At 40.8% G+C, this 22,284-nt stretch overlaps 1 protein-coding gene across 6 annotated transcripts in view; it reads right to left on the bottom strand.

Annotated features, from left to right (window-relative positions):
• The window catches only part of Trim43a (tripartite motif-containing 43A), a 52,658-nt gene that overhangs the window by 26,857 nt on the left and 3,517 nt on the right, over nucleotides 1-22,284 (bottom strand). For 2 of the 6 annotated variants that reach the window (XM_063265194.1, XM_063265196.1), the window contains exons 2-8: nucleotides 14,995-15,089; nucleotides 8,850-9,261; nucleotides 7,855-7,950; nucleotides 7,070-7,300; nucleotides 5,953-5,975; nucleotides 5,185-5,282; nucleotides 3,014-3,608 (exon numbers count right to left, since the gene is read on the bottom strand). In XM_063265194.1, coding sequence (XP_063121264.1) covers nucleotides 3,109-3,608; nucleotides 5,185-5,282; nucleotides 5,953-5,975; nucleotides 7,070-7,300; nucleotides 7,855-7,950; nucleotides 8,850-9,257 — 1,356 coding nt within the window. In that variant the 5' untranslated portion in view covers nucleotides 9,258-9,261; nucleotides 14,995-15,089 and the 3' untranslated portion in view covers nucleotides 3,014-3,108. Of the gene's footprint in view, nucleotides 1-3,013; nucleotides 3,609-5,184; nucleotides 5,283-5,952; nucleotides 5,976-7,069; nucleotides 7,301-7,854; nucleotides 7,951-8,849; nucleotides 15,090-22,284 lie in introns of those variants that run through there. The other 4 variants (XR_010053952.1, XM_063265197.1, XM_063265195.1 and 1 more) reach the window with 3 other exon arrangements.

The following is a 22,284-nucleotide window of genomic DNA, read 5'->3' as shown; positions in this document are numbered from 1 at the left end:
CTTTGACCCAATTGATAAGATATAATTGCCCACCTAAACACACAAAGCCCAGTACACATCCATCCCTTAAGAAAATTAATAACAACCTGTAAATACACAGAATGGAATCTTAACATCAGCTTCCATTTTCTCTCCACGGTGACTACCCTCTATCCCGCCTGTCTCTCTTCTTTCCATTCCATTCTCCTCCTCTTCCTTCCAACTTTTCTCCCTCCCATGCTTCCTTCTCATCCAATGACAGACCTCCTATCCTGTACCTGCCCTCACCTGTACTTTACAAATTAAATGGGGAGAAGGTTCTGGTGAAGTCACCTGAGTCCTGAGTAGTGACTGGGCAGCTGTCCTTGGGGCAGTGGAATTAGCATCAAAATACAGATAACTCCAGGGCAAACCACAACAACTCACCAGTGGGCACAGTGACAGAGAGGTTCCTAAAGGCTTGTCACAAACTGAAGGTCTGGGGCTGGAGAGATAACTCTGCTTTAAAGAGTGTATTTCTGTTCTGGAAGACCTGAGTTCCAGTCTCAGCACCTATCTGTAGTCAGGCGGATCATAACAACCTGTAACCCCCACTCCAAGGGGGATCCCACACCTCTGACTTCTGCACCTACACTCACACAGTGCACAGGGCCACAGACACACATAAAAACAAATCTTATAAAGAAAAAAAAAAGACAAACTGAAACCCAGACTGGATAACTTAGTGAGCACCTGCTCCAAAATAAGGCCCTTGCTGTCAAGCCTGACTGGGTGGAGTCCCCAAGAATCACATAGAGAAGAAAAAAACTTGTCCTCTGACCTCCATATGTATAACACGGCACCACGATATACACACAAAGTAAGTAAATGTAATGATGGAGAAAAAAGATTTATTTTTTTTTTAAGGGAAGGAAGAAGAGGGATCTCAGTGGGAGAGGAAACCCCTAACCTCTCAGAGACTTGTGCCAGGGTAAGAGGATACCCTGAGGGACCCCACCTGTTCAGAGGAGAAATGGCAGGGGATGGGATTGCCAGGAGGGGAGTGGTGAGTGGGATGTAAAGTGAATAATTTTAAAGAATAAATTTAGAAATGGGGTACAGACCCATTCCAAATTCTCAACAGATGAATCTTAAATGGCTGAGAAGCACTTAAATGTTCAGCGTCCTTAGTTACCAGACTAAAATGACTTGGATTTCATCTTATCAAAATGGGTGAAAAAAAACTCAGGTGAAAAAAAAAAAAAAAAAAAAAACTCAGGTGAGTTGCAGTTCATCCTGGCGAAGATGAGGAGCAAGGAGGACGCTCCTCTCCTGCTGGTCGGAGTGCAAACTTGTACAGTCTCTCTGCAAATCAGTTTGGTAGTTTTCTTTAAGGTTTTTTTTGTTTTGTTTTGTTTTTTGTTATAGTGTAGATGTATCAAAAGTGATGTCTTGACTGAAATGTAAACTTTCAGATGAAGGAAATTAAAGATTTTCCATCATTCTGTACATGATATAAAGGCAACCCCAACATTTGTTGTCTCTTTTTCTAATAGAAATGACTGCATTAGAAATACAAAACACCTCATGCCCCTTGAGCTTAATGTTTTGAGATCTTACTGAATTGCATGATTTTTGATTATTGGTCAGTCTAGTTTTTTTTCTAAAATAATATTTGCAGTATTATGCAGTATCTGTACCCTCCTTCGTGTAATATTCTGGTTAGAGCCGAGGCATCACACAAGTCTAACTATACATGAACAACCAAGTGGTCAATAGAGTCAAATCTCGTCTATATGTTGTGATATTAAGAAGTGTAACGTATACTATGCCTTTGGGAACAACGGGAGAAAGGCAGGGAACCAGACCGCCTAAGCAAAAAGGCAAAAATTTGAGAATTCGTCTCTGAAAATCTAGAATGATGAAAGAAAGTCACCTTTGATGGGCATTCTAATCTACTTCTCCCAGTGTTTTTAGATGCATATGACACTGAGTTTTTCTCTTGCAAATGAGCAAGAAGAGGTTTCCAGAAAAGGGAAGCTTTTGACTGTCAGTAAGGACAATTAATTGACATTTTTTTCAAAATTTGTTCCTAATATAAAACCCGCTTAAAAATAAGGAAGTGAAGAAGAGGATGAAATTCACTTTCCTTTTTGCCAGGAAAAAAGTCCTTTCTCCCTGAATGATGAGAGCCCGTTCGGTTTTTTTGGTTTTTGTTGTTGTTGTTGCTATTGTTCTATCCCAGATGGTAAATTATATTTGTTTAGATCAAATAGGGATTCAAGCTTTTGTTGATCAAATCTATCTACTGTGCATCTCTGTGGCTCTGCCTGACACTGCTGTTAGGACCACATGATGGTGCTGGAATCCACTGTGTCCTGAGCGCACGTAAGGGTTCTAGTGAAGGACATAGTGTAAGAAAGTAGGTACGTTATGGAGTTCCTGTGAAGGACCCTAGAGGCTTTCGCCAGCCTTTCACTCACCACCTCAGGTCAAGATTAGGCCAAGTACCAGCTTCTCACCTCAGGTCAAGGCTAGGCCAAGTTCCATTCTCCACCCACAGTTTTTGGGAGGAGCAGGGACATTCTTGAAAAACCACAGAATGTACTGACTGATAGTCACCTGACCCTCCAGTCCCAGATGGAGTTCGAATGCATGTCATATGCTTGCTAGCCAATAGATTCAAAGGTCAATATGCTTAGCCAATAAGTTTAAACTGTAACCTTGCTGATGTAACCTGTACCCCTAAAAAGTATAAAAACTGCTTGTTATAGCCATTCCAGGTCGCCTTCTAGTCACTCGCCACGAGGGACTGATTGAGGGTCGACCCAAACACACTGGAAAAATAAACCTCTTGCTTTCTGTGTCTTACTTAAGCGGGTCTCCCAGTAGTTAAGATTCACTTGGAGCCTTACACTAGGTCTACAGTAGATCCAAGATTCTTACAAGTAATTCTCACAAATATGCAAAGGCAAACTAAAAGCAATAACCACTGTGAGAGTTAAGTGTTCTCGGAGGTGCACGTGGACCACAGAGAAACAAGCAGTCACCCATCTTTTACATTTAATATCATTTTAATATTTAATCACAAAAGAGGACACATTACCATAGAAATACTGGGGAAGCACTAACATACTAGGTTACAGCGTCCTATGATCGTGTGTAGACAGTGGAGAAAAAAGGCCTGACTCTGAGACTGAAAGCTTCTGGATGGTAGCTGTGTATGAGGGAACTCTTGGCTACATCCAGGAAACTCATGCATCCACCCTCACAGTCAAGGAACACGCCAACCCGGCCTGTTGGCTTCTCTATGTAGTGGTGAGATACTGGACACGTAGTGAAGAGACTGTAGTGATTACCCTCCTTGACGCACACAAGAAGAAATGCACCGCTAGATCCAATCTTTTTGTGGCTCCTCGATAACCAGACATTGCTGCAGACCCCTACAGCCCAGTGCTCACAGTCCTTCAAATCCAGCTCCCAGTAATGTTTCCCAGTGGTGAAGTCCATTGCTCCCCAGGAAGCACGATAGGACCCAGCTGAATCCAGGGATGTGTTTTGATGGCAAGGTCTACTAGTGAACCTTCTGATATCAAAAAATTGGCTCATCTTGCAATTGAGTATGATTAAATTTTGAAAGAAAATTTTCACTGTGGGAAAAGCCAAGATTTTAGTTAAACCAACTATTTACGTTTGTCAGGTAAGAGAGGTTCCTACAGATTTCCTAAGTTTTAAAGCTAGAAAGGCTGAGCCTGGAAGGATAGATATAGCATAGATACATCAAAGTCAAGAAGTTTCCCCAAGAAACAGAGTGAAAACTCTGAAGTAATGAAACACATAGTAGAAACTGCTTTGAAAATCTGTGGAAGCTGCAGAGGTGAAGCCTCAGCACAGCTGTGTTCCAGGCTTTTAATTACACTTGGCCAACAGGAGCTATTTGCAGTCCAGTGAGGACCACTGTGAAGGCTATCCTCCGAGTCTCCATGAAGTTATTGGTTAAATCATGGTTGCTTTCCTCTTATTGTTTTTTCATCCCACTATGCAGATTTGTTCTCAAGATAGATCTAAGCATACATTAGAAGTTGGTTGTTCCCTAGTAGCAATTGTCTGCCTTTAACTAAACCCTAGCTCCTCTTATATCTTTCCCTGTGATGTTACAATGCATAGTTAGATCTCCCAGTGTGATTCACACATTGCCTCGTGTCTTGTCAATTTGTTTTATTTTTATTGCCTATGATAAATGGCTTTGTCGACTTGGTTCTTATATGATCATAGGCTTTCTCACTATATAACGTTGACTGGCATGGGACTCACTGTGTCAACCTGTCTGACCTCAAACTCTTGAGCAATCTTCCCGATTCCATGTTTTTAATACAAGTGTGTGCCACTGTATCTTGTGAATTTTTAATCTATGGCTCATCTGGAGGTTTGTACGTGCTCGGCCCAGGGAGTGGCAGGATTAGAAGGTGTGGCCCTGTTGGAGTAGGTATGTTCCTGTGGGCGTGGGCTTAAGACCCTCATCCTAGCTACCTGGAAGTGAGTATTCTGCTAGCAGCCCTCAGATAAAAAGGTAAAACTCTCAGCTTCTCCTGCACCATGCCTGCCTGGATGCTGCCATGTTCCTGCCTTGATGATACTGGGCTGAAGCTCTAAACCTGTAAGCCAGCCCCAATTGAATGTTTTCCTTTATAAGACTTGCATTGGTCATGGTGTCTGTTCACAGCAGTAAGACCCTAACTAAGACACCCTAACTAATACACTTTAAAAAGTCAACCAATAGCTGTGCATGATTATATATGTCTCTAGTTAGAGCATTCAGGAGCCAGAGGCAGGTCGATCTCTGTAAGTCTAAGGCCAGCCTAGTCTACAGAGCCTAGTTCCAGGACAGCTGAGGCTACAAAGAGAAATATCTCCAAAATAAAAAAAAAAAGTCAATTGTTAAAATATTTAATGGAAAACATTCAAAAATTTTAATTGCTAATTATACTTAATTTCTATTAAACTGTCCTGTGTGTCTCAATGAACAAAAGATTCTGTTTTTCAACCTGAATCACATACATCAAGCTGGTATTCATTTATGTTTGTTAAATGATCACGTGCCTAAATATAATTATAGTGTGACTTAACTCGACATATCTTTCTAGGAAGTTAAAATATTCATTGTGCAAAGGTTGTCTCACTGTTGAAGGTTATGTCTCTGGTCATTATATCAGTACTGACACTCACCTTTGAAGAAACTGAACCTTGCAGTCAACCCAGCATTGGGATGGGCACTGAGTTCTGGTTTCATAACCTGCGGCATGCCCAGCTGCACTAACTCACATCTGCAAGGAGAAGACATTGGTCAGCTTGTGCTAAAGATATCATCCCATTGATGAGACATCTTCACTCCAAGTTTAGTAAAAGGCTCAGGGGTTAAAACCCTTGCCACACAACCTGACAACTTCAGTTCAATCCCAGGAACCCATGGTGTAAGGAGAGGTCTGGTTTCTGAGAGTTGTCCTCTGCTATGCACACATGTGCGCTCACATAGACAGATATTCATAACAAATCAAATTAATAAAAATAAACACTTTCACACAATCTCACACAAAGGATTTTCTGATATTACTGAGACCCCAAGATCAGGAGACAGGGTAGTTCCCTCCTAGATGCTCTTTCTGAAGCCCTTCCTGCTACCAACCTCTTGTCTCCATGTTCCTGCCCCTCTCTTCTACCACCAGGATAACACAGCCCATGGGCCTCAAGGATTAGGATTTAAACAACACATTTTAGCTCAAGCCCATTACATATAATTCCTTTATTCATAGGGAGGAAGAAGAGACACTAGTAAAGGTGAACAGGAGTCACATCCATGAAAACAATCCCAAACACATCATCCATAAACAATCGAGTATTTTCTATATAAAGTATATCTGTCCTTTGCTAAGAGGGCTTGTTCAGTCTTGTACCATAGTTCAGGGTATCTTGGCTTACGCTGAGAACTGAACTCACCTTCTAAACAGGTCATCCAAACCCTGCAAGCAAAACAAGAAAAGCTTTAAAGTTCAGATAATTGTCAGTCGTTACCACACCAATTCACCCTGCAAATTTATTTTCATGTCCCAGGGTAATGCCAATGAACTGGATTAGTACAATGGAATTCTTAACGAAATCAGGCTATGAGAATATTTGAGAAGCATATGGGTAGGACTTAGACAGTGCTTTGTAACACCCAGCTGTCTGCAAAGAGGACTTTCTTTGATCTTGTACACAAAGCATGGGAATACTTTCATTAAGGGTACTTCAAAATGGGAGGCCTAAACCCTACATGGTGCCTCATATCTGTAACTCTAGAATTTCGGGTTTAGGTCTCAGGAATCCTGTGAGTCCAAGGCCATTGTGCACCACAAAAGAACATGTATCCAATCTCTATCTCCCAAAGAACGCTCAAAAACAGATTCCAAACAGAAAAAGCCAATGGGGGATTACTTTAAAACAGTGCATAATTATGGAAGGAAATGGCTACAGTGGTGCTTACAGGAGCAGGCCTTGACAATAAGAGGGAGAGCCAGTAATATGATCTGTCTATTCTATTTCTTAGAACCATTAAAAATAGCATTAGGTAAACTCTAGAACCACCCTGTTAGTGTGTCTCTTGTCTTTGTGTGCCTCATATCTTTAAATGTATCAATTTTAAATTATATATAAGAGAATTTTAATAACCAGTTAAATTATGTATATGTATAAGTGAATTTTAGTATCCAGTCTCCTTCCCTTTTTAGTTTTAAAATATAATTTTTTTACATCTTTTTTTGAAAAAAAAAACAGTGCATAATTAATATCCAAGTAGAGGTAAAAATGGAGTGTTTGGTAACAGGAATCCCTTGATTTGGGGTTTCAAAGAAGCAAGCTACAAACAAAAAAAAATGAGGAAATGCTCAATGGAGATCTACAATGTCAACAACAGGCTTGTTCTCTTTAGGTTACTACAGAAATTATCTCCCCAGATTTTTCTTAGAAAGGAAATCCTGATACTAAGCAGTGGGAATATAGAAAGAGATCTCAGACATAACAGTCACAGGTGTGGATCCAGGTAATAAAGCTGTTTCAAGTACTCCTGTGGGCTCACCTGCTGCAGCACCTCATATGGCTTCTGGGACATTGTCATAAGCTCCTGATACACTTTCATTAGTTGACTCCTCTTGTGGACCATCATGGCTTCACTTTTCCTGAGCTCCTCTAAATTAGTGTTGCCTTGATTTTTCATACACTCTATATGTTGCGCCTCTTCTTCATCAAGGGATGGATATAGTTTCCTATACTCTGTCCTGATCATCTCCTCCCGTAGGGTCACGTAGTCCTGAAGGAAAGTGGACATACTAGATCACATGTGAAGAGTATTTGACTCTCTCCACTGAGTCTTTCCATGTTTAAATTCACCTACAGGATCCTGTCAGGGTGCTGCACACACTGATTTACTGATCCCACTTTTCAGAAGATGTAGACTCTTGGAATTTACACATTTCTTCTTTATTAATAGCTGAAGCAAACAGACACATCCTTTTCTTTTACCATTTTCATCTATTAAATGAGATCCTGAGATATCTGGGGAAAAGTGTTGGATTGTTCACTCAAAATGCAATTCTGCACATAGTAACTCAAGTTCGGAGTGGAGTCATGGAGTCTGATGCACTGTGCTGAACCCGCAAGGAAATCACCCAATAATATCAAACTTCTCTGCCGCACAGTCAGGCCATTCTCTCTGTGTTCAAATTGTATTTTGTCCTTAGAATTTAAGGTTAACAGAAAAGGATTTCCTAGTATCGCATCCCATGCATGATCCTCAAACTGTGAATGACCAAGTTTGCAAAATGTACACCTCTGGTGGATTTGACACATCAGTCTCATACTCACCATCCACTGATCAGTCATTGTCTTCTCTGCCTCTAGATTCTCCTGAAGTTCTTGGATCTTCTTCAATAAAGATTCCATTTGCTTTAGAAGTTTCTCCTGTACAAAATAAATAAATAAATAAATAAATAAATAAATAAATAAATAAATAAATGAATATCATCCTTAGAAGCCACTACCCAAAGAATATACATGGACTGACCCTGGGCTCCAACTGCATAGGTAGCAATGAATAGCCTAGTAAGGGCACCAATGGAAGGGGAAGCCCTTGGTGCTGCCAAGGCTGGACCCGTAGTGAACAGAATTGTTGGGGGGGGCAGTAATGGGAGGATGGGGAGGGGAACACCCATATAGAAGGGAAGGGGAAGGGGTTAGGGGGATGTTGGCCTGGAAACTGAGAAAGGGAATAACAATTGAAATGTAAATAATACTCAATTTAATAAAGATGGAGAAAAAATAAAAATAAAAACCATCCTTAGATAAATAATGAGTCTGGTGGACAGACTCTAGCACTAAACACAATTACTTTAGAGAGGGTAGAAGGATCAGAATGTTGTTTCCATTTTACTTTTAGTTAACTATGGAACTTTAGATTTCAGATCATTACTGAACTACAACCTCTCTGTGCTCAAGTAAAGTGATGAACTGTAGTTGACTATTGTCTGGAGAATCGACATCTGATTGGGATACCCAGACTCTAACCAGCTAATTCCAATGCACTTTTAGTGTTTTAGTCTCATGTCAACAGCACTTTTTAAACATGTAAATTTATGACAATTATACTTTTCAGCAACATGATCATAATGAACCATGAAACTAGAAATGATATTTACTGGTATGGGTCTCTCAAGAGATGTTTACATTTTGTAGTCATTCTTTCTTCATTCGCTGTTTAAAAACACAATGGCTTCATAAGAATTGGGACCAGAATCTTCCTGTGGTCTGCTAAGCCTCCCTCTCTCAAGCTCTCATCCTATTTTTTCAGAAACATCACTTACCATTTGCTTCAAAACAGCTTCTTCAATGTGGCAGTGTCTGTGACCTCTGTGCTCCTGGGATTTAGAACACAACTGACAGAGAAGAACCCTGTTCTCATCACAGAAGATCGTCTTTCTCTCTTTGTGGGTCATGCACTTGTGCTCCTCAGAACTCAAATACTTCTTGATCCTTTCTTTCCTGACAATAGATATCAGCTTCTTCCCAGGAATAGCAGTTCTGAAATTCGGTTTGGATGGATGCCTACACAGCGGGCAGTGGATAGGGATTTGGGTGTCTGCTGAAAAAAGGAGGAGACAGGCCCTGCAGAAGGGGTGGCCACACCTTGTCAGGACTAGGTCCGTAAAGATGCCCAGGCAGATGAAGCAGGTAAGTATTTCCTGGGAGGCTTGTAAATTATCTGACTCCATTTTTCTGAGGGGGAAAAAAGAATTATTATTATTATTGGACCAGAAAGGAGCAAGAGGCTGGACAAAAATTGGTTAAACTTGTGATTTAAGTTCTGATTATGGCAATACAGGCTTTTCTCTTTTTTTCTATGACCAAGAACGGACAGACAGATTGCCTGATGTGATGCAGCAATAGATCCTACATCTGCATTCCTCCTGGAGACGTCAGCCCCAAATTGGTATGTTTTTTAAGGCCAAAGACATTCTTCAATGTTATAGAAGAAAATCACACATACAGAGAGAGAGAAGAGAGAGAGAGAGAGAGAGAGAGAGAGAGAGAGAGAGAGAGAGAGAGAGATCCTTCTTCTCCACTGGCCTTTCACTGCAGACATGTTAGTAAAACAGCTCCTTCATTTGTTTTCTATCCAAGAAAATACACCCTACTTCACACTTTTCTCTACTAAATATTTTTGTTTGGTATCTGACTTTTAGTTTCTTACTATTCAGATTATTATTCCACTGTCCCACCCCTTGAATCTTCATAGGCAATATCATTCACTTCTTTCTGCTACAAAATACCTCAAAGAATCAGAATTTATTCTGTCTTCTATTTCAAGGATATCATGGTGGGGAAGAAATGGTGGCAGGAGCTCAAGGCAGCGGATCTCATGACTTCCAAAACCAGGAAGCAGAAAGCAAGGAGAGCTCGCTGCTCATCTTCTTCTCTTCCCCTTTTTCTTCAGTTGGAACCCTCAACCCATGGGGCTGGTGGAACGATCTCTCCAACATTTAGTGTGGATATTCCCAACTGAAGTGAATGTAACCCGATAGCTTTTCACAGATTATCAGTTGTTACTACATCAATTCTACCTCCCCTCAAGTTGAATACTAGAGGAATTCTTTGCAGACACTTGTTTGCCTCCCCAAAACACAATTCCTGCCTTGAGTTTGTGGGAGGAAATCTTGAGGCATAAATGAAGCTCTCATGCATGTCTATGTGAGACTTGGCCATCTAACCAACAGGTGCCCATTGCCCATCTCTTTTAACTTTACACAAAGAAATAATCTTGGTTTGATTTAAGCAAATTTTGTCAAAATAATTAAGCTTCTGCAGTTTGACCCAAATGGAGTCAAATGCCTTTAGCTGGTGGTCTTGTGTATTTCAAAATCCAATACTCACTATCGACAATTAGATTAGCAAAGACATTGGAATTTTAATGCCACCTTCCTTAATTTAGCTAATGGTCATGTTTTCCTTTGGCATTTTTTTTTCTGTACCCTAGACATTTTACTACAAAGCAAGTACACAAAAATAACCCAGATCAAACACAGAAATGAAAAATTGTATCAGATTTTAACCAGAATGTACTCGTATGAATAAAAGAGAGTGATTAGTTTTCTCTACTTTAATTACATGTAGACTCCTAACCTAACAAACCAAACTAGAATTGGCAGGAATAGTCAATTCTACCAACTTGGTATATTCAAGTACCCATTTATACTGTGACATCTTCCTTCCTATAATTTACAACAGAAGAAATAATAAGATTCTTTTGCTGAAATTGAGTTTTTACTTCTATGCTTTCCTAAATATTTTTAAATCCTGATAGATTTTTAAACCATTGAGAGTATTTGTTAAGAATAGAACACTTTTGAATGTTTTAAAATTTAAACAAAACACAAAATTGAAAAGTATCTTGAAACTATCTCTCAGTACAATTCATCAGATCAACTAAAATGTGCATAATGATAAATTTAAAATAAACCCACATTATATACCAAGAAAGAATTCCAAATGGAAACTGAATAGCAAAATATAACTTCTAAGCAAACACCTGTTTGTATTTAATTAAAAATAGGAACTACAGAAGAATTTTCGCTTGTAAATTGTGCAATTACCCAAGTAATTATCCTCATGCCCAGCAGTGCTTGGTAGGGGTGCAATACTAACTCAGCTTTGAGATCAGATCCTCAGATCTAGCAATGTCTGGACCAGAAGGTTGGAAACACGCTGTGTCTGATCTGGAGAAGAAAGAATATGCCGGACCCGAGACTGTGCTTATATAGTCTCTAAAGATCATGCCCACTTTTTCCCATGGTTGTTTTTACCAGTGCTTCCTATAGGTGAGCTACTATAAGTGGGATTTGTCTAAATGGATGAAAGATTGAACACCTTGGCCAATCTCCACAAGCAAATCTCCAAAGAATTTCCTGAATCACTGTTTAGCTGGGTGTAGTAGCTCACACCTTTACCCAAAATCCAAAGAATTAGAATGCTGAAGCAGGAGGAGTTTTAGTTCAAGGCCTGCTTAGGATATGCAGTGAGAACTTTTCTAAAGAAAAAAAGATTAGTAATTTTACAACAATGTTTTACCGTAACTACATATTGCACGATGTGCTTATACTTTGGTTTTGATAGGTTAACAGATGGTGACGCCATTAATCTCTGATTCTAGCAAATATCAACACTAAAAATCTTTTTTAGTTCTTTGGAGAATTTTTTACAACTTCTTCTGCTCATATTGATCTCAACTGCTACTTCTCCCAAGTCCATACCCCCTTTCCTTTATCCACTCAACTTTCTGTTCTAAAAGAAAAAAAAAATGCACGAATCTCCCTCAATTTACTTTTAACTGTGGGGTTGGGGATTTAGCTCAGTGGTAGAGTGCTTGCCTAGGAAGCGCAAGGCCCTGGGTTTGGTCCCCAGCTCCGAAAAAAAGAACCAAAAAAAAAAAGAAAAGAAAAGAAAAGAAATAGAAGGGACTACTGGGATAATTGATGCTGGTTAGCTGGAGCTAAGAAATTAGCAGTGATTAAGAAGAGACCAGCATCACTGAGGTGAAATCTTCTAGGAAGTGTTTTCTGAGAGCACAAAGAGGCTGTGTTCCAGAGATGGCCAAGGTTGTACCTCATGCTGCAGCTGTACTTGGCAATGTGTAAGAGTCACCCAGGTGGTACTGGTTTTGAAGGCTTGAAGGGTCATGGAGAGCAGCTGAGGCTTGGCACTGTGAGAGGTTAGGAAAGGCCATTGGTGAAGGTGCAGCCTCAGTTGCAATTGACAGCCCAGGACTAAAGGAGTCATGCAAAGAAGTTGAGGCTGGGCACCATGAAGAGAGCCTATGAAAGGCTATTGGTGAAGCCTAGTTGCAGTTAAAGACTCCAGTGTATTATAGATGCCAATACCATGGAAGGACCACCAAGACCAGCAGCAGCAGTGGGGTAGAGTCAAGCAGAGCACAGAGAGCTACAGAAGGCAGAGCTGGAGATGGGACCCAAGCCCTGTGGAGGAGCCCAAAAGATCATATGTGGATATCAGACATTGGAATGAGAAGCTGAGAAGTTGCCTCGAATACCCCAAGATGTTAGAGATGTCAGAGCCTTGGGGTACCTGCTGAGGAAAGCTGCCTACAGAGTAGAACCAGTCCAAGAGAATGAAGTTTGTTGCTTCTGAATGCTAGATCTGCCAACAGCAGTCATCAAGGATGAAAGCAGTTGGACATATGAAGAATGCTTTGATATCAGACATGGAGACATAGAATTTGGAGTTTGATTAGCTGGCTTTCTGTCTTGCTTTGGCCCAGTATTTTTAACTTTATACGTGATTACTGTTAAGAGACTGCTTGAATCTTAAAAGAGACTTTGAACTTTGAGACTCTCCTTCTAGGCATGTGGGAACCTATCTGCTCCTTCCTTTGGATGAAGATGTAGAACTCTAAGCTCCTCCAAACATGCCTGCCTGGATGCTGCCATGCTTGATAATGGACTGAACCTCTGAAACTGTAAGGCAGCCCCAATTATATGTTGTACCTATAAGAGTTGTCTTGGTCACAGCAATGGAAACCCCAACTAAGATACTAAGCATATGACTGGTTGGTTGGTTTGGTTTGGTTTTGAGATAAGGTCTCACAATGTGGCCTTGGCTGGCCTGGAATTCACCTGCTGTGTAGATCTGGGTGGCCTCAAACTCATAGAAAGCAGCCTGCCTTTGTCTCTTTGGTGCTGGGATTATAGCAGTGTGCCATCATGCCCATCTTAATTGTCTTTTTGAAGGACACAAATGTGTGACAACCACTACGTCTATTCCAGTCTTATTATGCAAGTAAATGAGGAATATCCCTAAGATAAAGACATCAGTTAAGTTTTCTGTGACTAACACCAAATATACCCCAAGTGAGGGTAGAGCTTGAATCACAAAAGTGAGCACTCTTATAGCTAGGTACAGAGCACCACAGGAGTGATTATCAGGCCTGAAATAGTCCAGCTCTGTGGTTGTCAGAACTAGGGAGATGAGGGAACAAAAGATTAATATATAATTGAAGTTCAGAAAGTCCCATTTAAGATTGGTCTTAAAGCAGGATCCTCTTTTTGTCCCAGTAGGTCACCCCACATCCATATATGGGCACTACATTGATTGGACACTGGATTTGAAAACATAAATAATTTAGGAAAGAAGACAAGAAGTTGGGAGGAACACTGGAGGGGATGTAAGGTTGGATGGGCCCTCTAAATAGAGATGAACAAGGAAAAGTTGGAGGAAGGAAAGAGGAACCTTAAGAGGATAGATTCCACAAGATCAACAGTGTCAACTAACCTGGACCCTTGGGGGCTCCCAGAGACTGAACCACCAACCAAAGAGCATGCATGGGCTCCACCAAACCCCTCCCACTCCCACCGCACATATCTAGCAGATGTTCAGCTTGGTCTTCATGTTGGGGCCTGAAACAACTAAAGCAGAGGTTGACCTTGACTCTGTTGCCTGCCTGAGAATCCTGTTGCCCTAACTGGACTGCCTTGTCTGGTTTCAGTGGGAGAGGATCCCTACAGTGACTTGATGTGCCAGGGCAGGGAGATAACCAAGGGAAGGCCTCCACCTCTCAGAGGAGAAGTGGAGCGGGGAATAGAAAGAGAGACTGTGTGAGGGAGGAGACCAGAAGTGGGGGGAGTGATTTGGATATAAAGAGAAGAAAGTATATTTTTTAAAATAAAGGGAAAAAAAGGTCTTCCATAAACAAAGCTAGATACGTGCCCATAGAGAGCATTCTCAAGACTTCTTCAAGATTTAAGAACTGTAGTAGAAATGTCAGGCTCCTGTGTCCCAGAACTGGAACATGAATTCCATTTGTTTCCCTTCTGGCAAATGTTTCTGGCTGGCTCTCATGTTTTCAAAAGTTACAACAAAATATAGTTTGTTAATTTGTTTGTTTGTTCCCCTTGAAGACAATTCTTAAATTGGATTATCTGAAAAACAGACTTTTTTATTTACAACCCAAACACTGCCCCTCCTCCCAGTCCCCTCCCTGGGTATGCCCCAACCCTGTCTCTACCAGTTAGATGCATTCTCTCCTACAGCAGCCAGGCAAGGCAGCCCTGTTGGGACTGGATTCCAAAGAGAGTCTACAGCTTTAGGGACAGCTCCCTCTCCCAATTGTTAGGGGAGCCATATGGAGACTAAGCTGCACATCTGCTACCCATGAACCAGGGCCTGCGACCAGCCTGTGCGTGCTCCTTGGCTGGTGGCTCAGTCTATGCGACCTTCCAAAGGTCCAGATTAGTTGACTCTGTTGGTCTTCCCTTTAGGGCCTTCAATCCTTCCACTAACTCCTTCATAAGATCCCCAACCTCCTTCCTATGTTTGCCTTTGTGAACCTGCATCTGTTTTAGTCAGCTGCTGGGTACAGTCTCTCAGAGGACAGTTGTGCTAGGCTCCATCTGCAAGCATAACAGAGTAGCATTAGTGGTTTCAGTAAACGGTGCTTACCTGTGGGATGGGTCTCAGGTTGAGCAGTCATAGGTTGACCATTCCCTCAGTCTCTGCGCCATCTTTGTCCATGCATTTCTTTTAGACAGGACAAACTGTTGAGTCAAAAGTTTTATGAGTGGGTTGTTGTTCTTATTCCTCCACTAGGGATCCTGCCTGGCTACAGGAGGTGGCTTCTTCTGGTTTAATGACCCCACTATTAGACATCTAGGCTAAGGTCACCTGCATTGACTCCTGGGAGCTTTCCCTATCTGAGTTCTCTGGCACTTCCTAGAGATTTCCCCACCACCCCCTTTTATTTTGATTTTGTTAATCTGGGTTTTTTCTCTGTGTCTTTTATTTAATTTGAATGAGGGTTTGCAATCTTACTGATTTTCTCAAGGAACCAACAAAGCGTTCCCTTGGTTACTATTTTATTGATTTCACTCAGTTTATTTCTTGCCATGTGCTCCTTTTTAGTGTGATTTCTTCTTTTTGTTCTAGAGCGTCTAGCTGTGCTGTTCAGTTGCTAGTATAAGATTTCTCTAGCTCTGTTTTTGTTTTGTGAAGACAGGGTTTCTCTGTCTAGACTTGGCTGTCCTGGAACTGGAACTAGATCTGTAAACTAGGCTGGCCTTGAACTCAGAAACCCACCTGCCTCTGCCTCCCAAGTGACAGGATTAAAGGTGTGAGACTCCACCACCTGGCTTCTTTCTAGTTGTTTTTTGGAGGCACTTGGTGCTATGAGCTTGACCTTTAAAATTTCCCCTCTATCATGTCTCATAATCTGGGGTATGTTGTCTATTCATTTCTAGCCAACTCTAGAGGGTTTTAATTTCTTTACTTCTATCTTCAAGTAGTAGTAAGTTGTACAGTTTCCATGTGTTTGTGATCTTTGTTGTTTCTTTTGTAGTTGATAGCAAACTTTATTCTGCAGTGGCCTCATAGGATACTCTGAGTTATTTCAATTTTCTTGTATCTGTTGAGACTTGTTTTGTGTCCAAGAATGTGGTCAATTTTGGAGTAAGTTCTATGAGGTGCAGAGAATGTATATTTGTTTGTGTTTGGGAAAAAATGTTTAAATGTCTACTAGGTCCACTTGGTTTATGATGTCAAATAGCATTTCTTTGAATACTCTTGGTCTGAATTACTTGTCTATTGGTAAGAGTGGGATATTGAAGTCATCCATATCAGTATATGAGGGTCAGCATGTGGTTTAAGCTGCAGTGGTTCTTTTACAAACTTGGATGCCCTTGTATTTGGGGCACAGTTATTAAGAATTCAAATTTGGGGCTGGAGAGATGGCTCCCAGGTTACAAACACTGGCTATTCTTCCAGAGGACCCAGGTACAATTCACAGCACCTACATAGCACCTCACAACTGTCAGTAATTCTAGTTCTAGAAGACCTGGCATCTTCATGGGGACATAAAGCCAGGTAAAACACAAATGCACATAAAAAAATTGAAATGTCATCTTAGTTACTCCCTCTCTGCTCTGATTAGTTTTGGTTCAAAGTCTATTTTGTTAGATATACTGGCTGCATATGCTTGCTTGTTAGTTCCAGTTACTTGGAATATCTTTGCCAACCCTCCTCCAAGGTGAAGTCTAGCCTTGATAAGGTATTCTTCATAGATACAAAAACAGGATTGATCCTGTTTTAGCATCTATTCTCTTAGTCCTTCTCTTTTTACTGGGGAATTGAGATCATTGATGTTGAGAGATATCAATGAATAGTTTGTTGATTCCTGTTTGTTTGTGGTAGTGGTGGTAAAGGTAGCTCTCTCTCTCTCTCTCTCTCTCTCTCTCTCTCTCTCTCTCTCTGTGTGTGTGTGTGTGTGTGTGTGTGTGTGTGTGTGTGTGTGTGTGTGTGTGTGTGTGTGTGTATGTGTCCTCTTTTGACTTACAAGTCCCGTCTGTAGGGCTGGATTTGTAGATATTGCATATGTATGGATTTATCATGGAATCTCACATTTTCTCCATCTATTTTGCTAGATGCTGGGTATGGTGGCCAATGCCTTTAATCTCAGAAATAGGGAGGTAGAGGCAGTTGGATCTCTGAAGTAAGGCCACCTTCTTAAACAAAGTTCCAGGACAGCCAGGACTACACAGAGAAACCCTGTCTTGAAATGAAAAGAATAGAATTTTGCTCAATATAGTAGTCCAGACTGTCATCTGAGGTGTCTTAAGAGTTTGTAGAACATTTGTTCAGAACCCTCTGTCTTCCAGAGTCTCCATGGAGCAGTCAGGTGTTATGTCAATAGGTCTACCATTACATGTTCTTTAGTCTTTTGTTCCTTGCAGCATTTAGTGTTCTTTCTTTGCTCTGTACATTTAATGTTTTGATTATAACTTCTGGAGAATTTCTTTTCTGATCCAGTCTAGTTGGTGTACTCTATGCTTCTTATACTTTGATAGGCATCTCATTCTTTAGCTTAGGCAAATTTTCCTGTATGATTTTGTTATTGTATGATTCGGCTTTTGAGTATTTTATTGAGAATCTTTACATCAATGTTCATAAGGGAAATTGGTCTTGAATTTTCTCTTTGTTGGATCTTTGTGTGGTTTTGGTATCAGGATGACTGTGTAATCATAGAATGAGTTTGGCAGTGTTCCTTTGGTTTCTATTTTGTGAAACAGTTTGGGCAATGTTGGTAACACCTCTTGTTTGAAAAGGTGGTTGAATTCTTTGCTTAAACCATCTGGCCCTGGACTTTTTTGAAATTTAATGATTGCTTTTGTTTCCTTGAGGGTTGTAGGGCTTTTAAATTTATTTACCTGATCTTGAATTAGCTTTGGTAAGTGGAATCTCTCAAGAAAAATCGTCCATTTCATTTAGATTTTCCAACTGTGTGGAGTACAGGCTTTTGATGTGAAAACTAATGATTCTTTGGACTTCCTCCCTGACTGGTGTTATATCCCCCTTTTTGTTTCTGAGTTTCTTTAGATATCCTCACCTTCTTATATTCTGTTTGGATAAGAGTTTGTGCTCTTATTTTCCCAAGAACCTTGTCTTTCTTCATTGATTTCCTTGTTTTGATCTGTTTCCCTTTCATTAATTTCAGCTCATGGTATGATTATTTTCTGCCCTCTATTTCTCCATCTACTTTTCTTGGGTGCTTTTTGGTTTGTTGTTGATCTAGAACTTTCAAGTGTTCTATTAAGTTGCTAGTATAAGGTCTCTCAAATTATTGTATTTAGGCATTCAGTGCTATGAATTTTGCTCATAGGATCACTTTCCTTATGTCCCAATTTTTGGCAGGTTGTGCATTCATTTTCTAGGAAGTCTTTAATTTCTTTATTACATCCTTGACTCAGTGTCATTCAGTAGAGAGTTGGTCGGTTACCATACATTCATAGGCTTTCAGTTGTATCTGTTACTGTCAAAATCCACTTTTCATCCATGATGTTCTGATAAGAAAACGGGGCTTATTTCAATTTTCTTGGATCTGTTGAAACTAGCTTTGTGACAGAGTACGTGGACAGTTTTGGAGAAGGTTCTGTGAGGTGCTGAGAAGATATATTCTTTTGTGTTTGTGCAAAGTGTTTTGTAAATATGTCAGAACCTCTGTTAGCTCCAGTCTTTCTGTTTAATTTTTGTTGGTGAGAGTGGGGTCCTGAAGTCTCCTACTATCAGTGTGGGAGGTTGATGTGTGACTTAAACTTCATAATGACTGATGTGGGATGTAATGTTTTACAAACATGGGTGTGCTTGTGTTTGGATCTTAGAATTGAATATATACAGATAATGTAATAAATATTGTGACTATTCAACTAATCCTGGAGATATTGTTTATTTACCTGGATGTTGGCAGCTTCTGATTCTCAGCTGCTAAGTAGAGTGCATTAATCTCATCTATTTCTAATGATGCAGGAAAAAAACCCTGAGGTGCATGAGGTAATGAGTAAGTGTTTATGTTAGAAACTTCTCTGTGGAACCCTGAACTGTGATGTGGCAATACACACACATCTAATATAGTAAAGACTGTGAGAAATCAGTTTGATCTGCCATTTTCTGTTGTGTAACAAAATGCTTAAGGTGTAGAACTTAATCAAGAATTTAATTTATTATATAATGTTTATGATTAAAAATCCAAGCTCAGTTGAAGGGGCTCGAGACCCCATAAGAACAACAATGCCAAGCAACCAGAGCTTCCAGGGACTAAGCCACTACCCAAAGACTATACATGGACTGACCCTGGGCTCCAACCTCATAGGTAGCAATGAATAGTCTAGTAAGATCATCAGTGGAAGGGGAAGCCCTTGGTTCTGCCAAGACTGAACCCCCAGTGAACGTGATTGTTGGGGGGAGGGTGGTAATGGGGGGAGGATGGGGAGGGGAACACCCATATAGAAGGGGAGAGGGAGGGGCTAGGGGGATGTTGGCCCGGAAACCGGGAAGGGGAATAACAATTGAAATGTAAATAAGAAATACTCAAGTTAATAAAGATAAAAATAAAAATAAAAAAAATCCAAGCTCAGGTAGTTTTATCATTTTGCATCTAATCATAGACTTACTTGTGTGTTTTATACCATTTTGAAGCGTTGGAAAGGAAGTAAGCTATAGAGAGAGAGAGACCGTGTGATGTGTCCCAGCGTTAAAAATAATACAAAATTATGGGACTAACAAGATTAGCACTAAACACTTTTGTGCATAGTTTGCTTGTTCCTGTCACTACGTCCATTCCCATATCTACCATCTAGCACAAGTTTCCTCACCTTCCATCTCCAGCACACAATGGGCCAAGTTTTATTTAGCACATAGGCCTTTGAGAGGAATTTTCCCATTAAACCCCACTAGAGGGCAGTATCATTTAAACACAAAACCTACAAAGAATTATACGACCTTTTTAAAGTGCATGTAAATTTTTGTTTTTATTTATGCTTAAATGATTTCATATGGTTTTTGTTGGTTGGTTGGTTTTTTGTTGGTTGATTGGTTCCTTGTTTGTTTTGGCAGGGATTTTTTTGTTATGTGTTTGTTTTTGGACACAGGCTGTTTTATGTAGCTCCTGCTGAACTGGAACCAGATATATAAACTGGGGTAAAATTAACACATCCACTTACCTCTGCCTCCAATGACCTGGGATTAAAGGTGTGTGCCACAACGCTCAGCCGATATTTGTATTTATTACCAGAATCTTAAGTAAAACACCCCCCCCCCCCCCGCCTAAGGTCTGAACTGCACAGTGACAACCATGTAATGCAGCTAAAGCAGCTTCAGGGAACTGGGGAGGCAGAGGCAGGGGGATCTCTCAGTTCTAGTACAGCCTGGACTACAAAGTGACTTGAAGATCAGCCAGGGCTACACGGAGAAACCCTATATCCAAAAAGGCGGGGGGTGGGGGGGGGGGGGGACGGGCAGGAGAAAGAAAGAAGAAAGAACTTTCATGCAAAGCTACAACTCTGGTTCATTACTTGGAAGAGACTGAATTGTGAGTTAATTCAAACAGCAGGCCCCTGTCATTTCTAGATGGTCTCTTGTCTCTCCCCATACCTGATCCTGACCCTCCCATTCCCCTCCCCTTCCCCTCTCTCAGCCAGTTCCCCCCTGCCTCTGCATCCTATGACTATTTCATTCTCCCCTTCTAGGTGAAATTCAAGTATCCTCGCTTCGGCCTTCTTGTTTTGCTTTTTTGTGTCTATGAAGTGTATTATGTATTTAATGTGAAAATTCCTTTAAAAGGTTCATATGCTAAGTAAAACTTGGCCAGTTGTGTGGTTAGTGTTGAAAGGCGAGTGAATCCCTACTATATCATGATGAGGAAAGCAGGGTCATAACTGGATCAAGAGAAAATGCCACAAAAGAGATTACTGCTAGTCTTGTGGTTTCTCCCCAAATTGTCTTTTTAATGCAGTGCCAGAGCACATTTCTGTCTTTCTGGCTTAACCCCCTCCGACCCTGCAATATGTTATAAAACAGCCAAGGAGGCCCACAGAGGCTAAAATGGTGAAACTGCCTGATCTCGGAAGTTCAACCTAAAACGAACCTGCCATCACTGACCCTCACAGACTGTTGCCACCCCACGGTTTTCATGTCTGTAAATACTCAGATATTTGTGCTAAAGTTAGGTGTAACTTTAGTTAGTTATATTACCTGAATCCATGTGTATAATACATGAGTTGGTAAGGCTCTAAGTAATACAATTTTGTATAAAACTGGAAATACTATAAAACTATTTGACATCTACTTTTTCTTCTATGAGATACACTCAACATGATAAAAAAAACATTCCCCGGGCTGGGGATTTAGCTCAGTGGTAGAGCGCTTACCTAGGAAGCGCAAGGCCCTGGGTTCGGTCCCCAGCTCCGGAAAAAAAAAAAAAAAAAAAAAAAAACATTCCCCAAAATGATTACTGTGTTTTTCCACATTTGATTTTTCTACAATTCACCTTGGATCAAGGGAGACTTCTCTTCTGTATGAATGTGCTGAGAGAGGGTTACTCACATCTCTCAGAAAGATTCCCTGTGTTCATAAAATGAATTACCAATAATGAGCCCTTGGCAATATAATGAGAACAGATCACAGTTGGGAAGACTAAACATTAAACATTTATTTCCCACTAATGTACCAGATACACGGCACAGAGATAAAGGGTAAAGATCTGTTTTCTTCAAACAGTTCTTAACTTGCGGAAACTTTCTCCTACCAACTTTTACAAAGATGTCCTTAGGGTCGTGAGCACTTCACTCTGACATGACAAAGAAACTGAAAAACACTGCCTGCTATTTTTCAGGTTGCCAAGTCTAGTACTACTCATTACTTCAGTTCAGAGTCTCTTAGAGCTCATGTGTGATGGCCACAAGTGGTGGCTGAAAGTTGCAACCTATTTCCAGAGAAAAGGAAATAAGTCTCTGGAGGACTTGTAATTACTCTGCTACTTAGTATTATTTCTTTGCCCACATTTTGTGATGTGTGGCAATGCTTGGTTTCTTTTGTTTTTAACTTTTTCACTTATTTACTTTAAATGCCACTCACTGCCCCCCCATCATTCCCTCCCACAATCCTTCCCCATCACCCTCCCTTTCTCCTCTGAGTGGATGGGGGCCCCCATAAGTATCCCCCCACACCTTGGCACTTCAAGTCTCTGCACAGCTAGGCCCTTCCTCTCCCACTGAGGCCAGACAAGGCAGCCCAGATAGAAGAACATATCCCGAGTACAGGCAACAGCTTTTGGGACGGCCCCAGTTCCAGTTGTTCAGGACTCACATGAAAACCAAGCTGCACATCTGCTACATATGAGCGGGGAGGCCTAGGTCCAGCCTGATTAGGTTCTTTGGTTGGTGGTTCAGACTCTGGGGGCCCCAAGGG

This window comes from Rattus norvegicus, chromosome 8 (assembly GCF_036323735.1).
Source record: "Rattus norvegicus strain BN/NHsdMcwi chromosome 8, GRCr8, whole genome shotgun sequence".
Classification (NCBI taxonomy): Eukaryota; Metazoa; Chordata; class Mammalia; order Rodentia; family Muridae; genus Rattus; species Rattus norvegicus.
The sequence above is the reverse complement of the archived record's forward strand: the minus strand, read 5'-3'. Positions and strand labels throughout refer to the sequence as shown.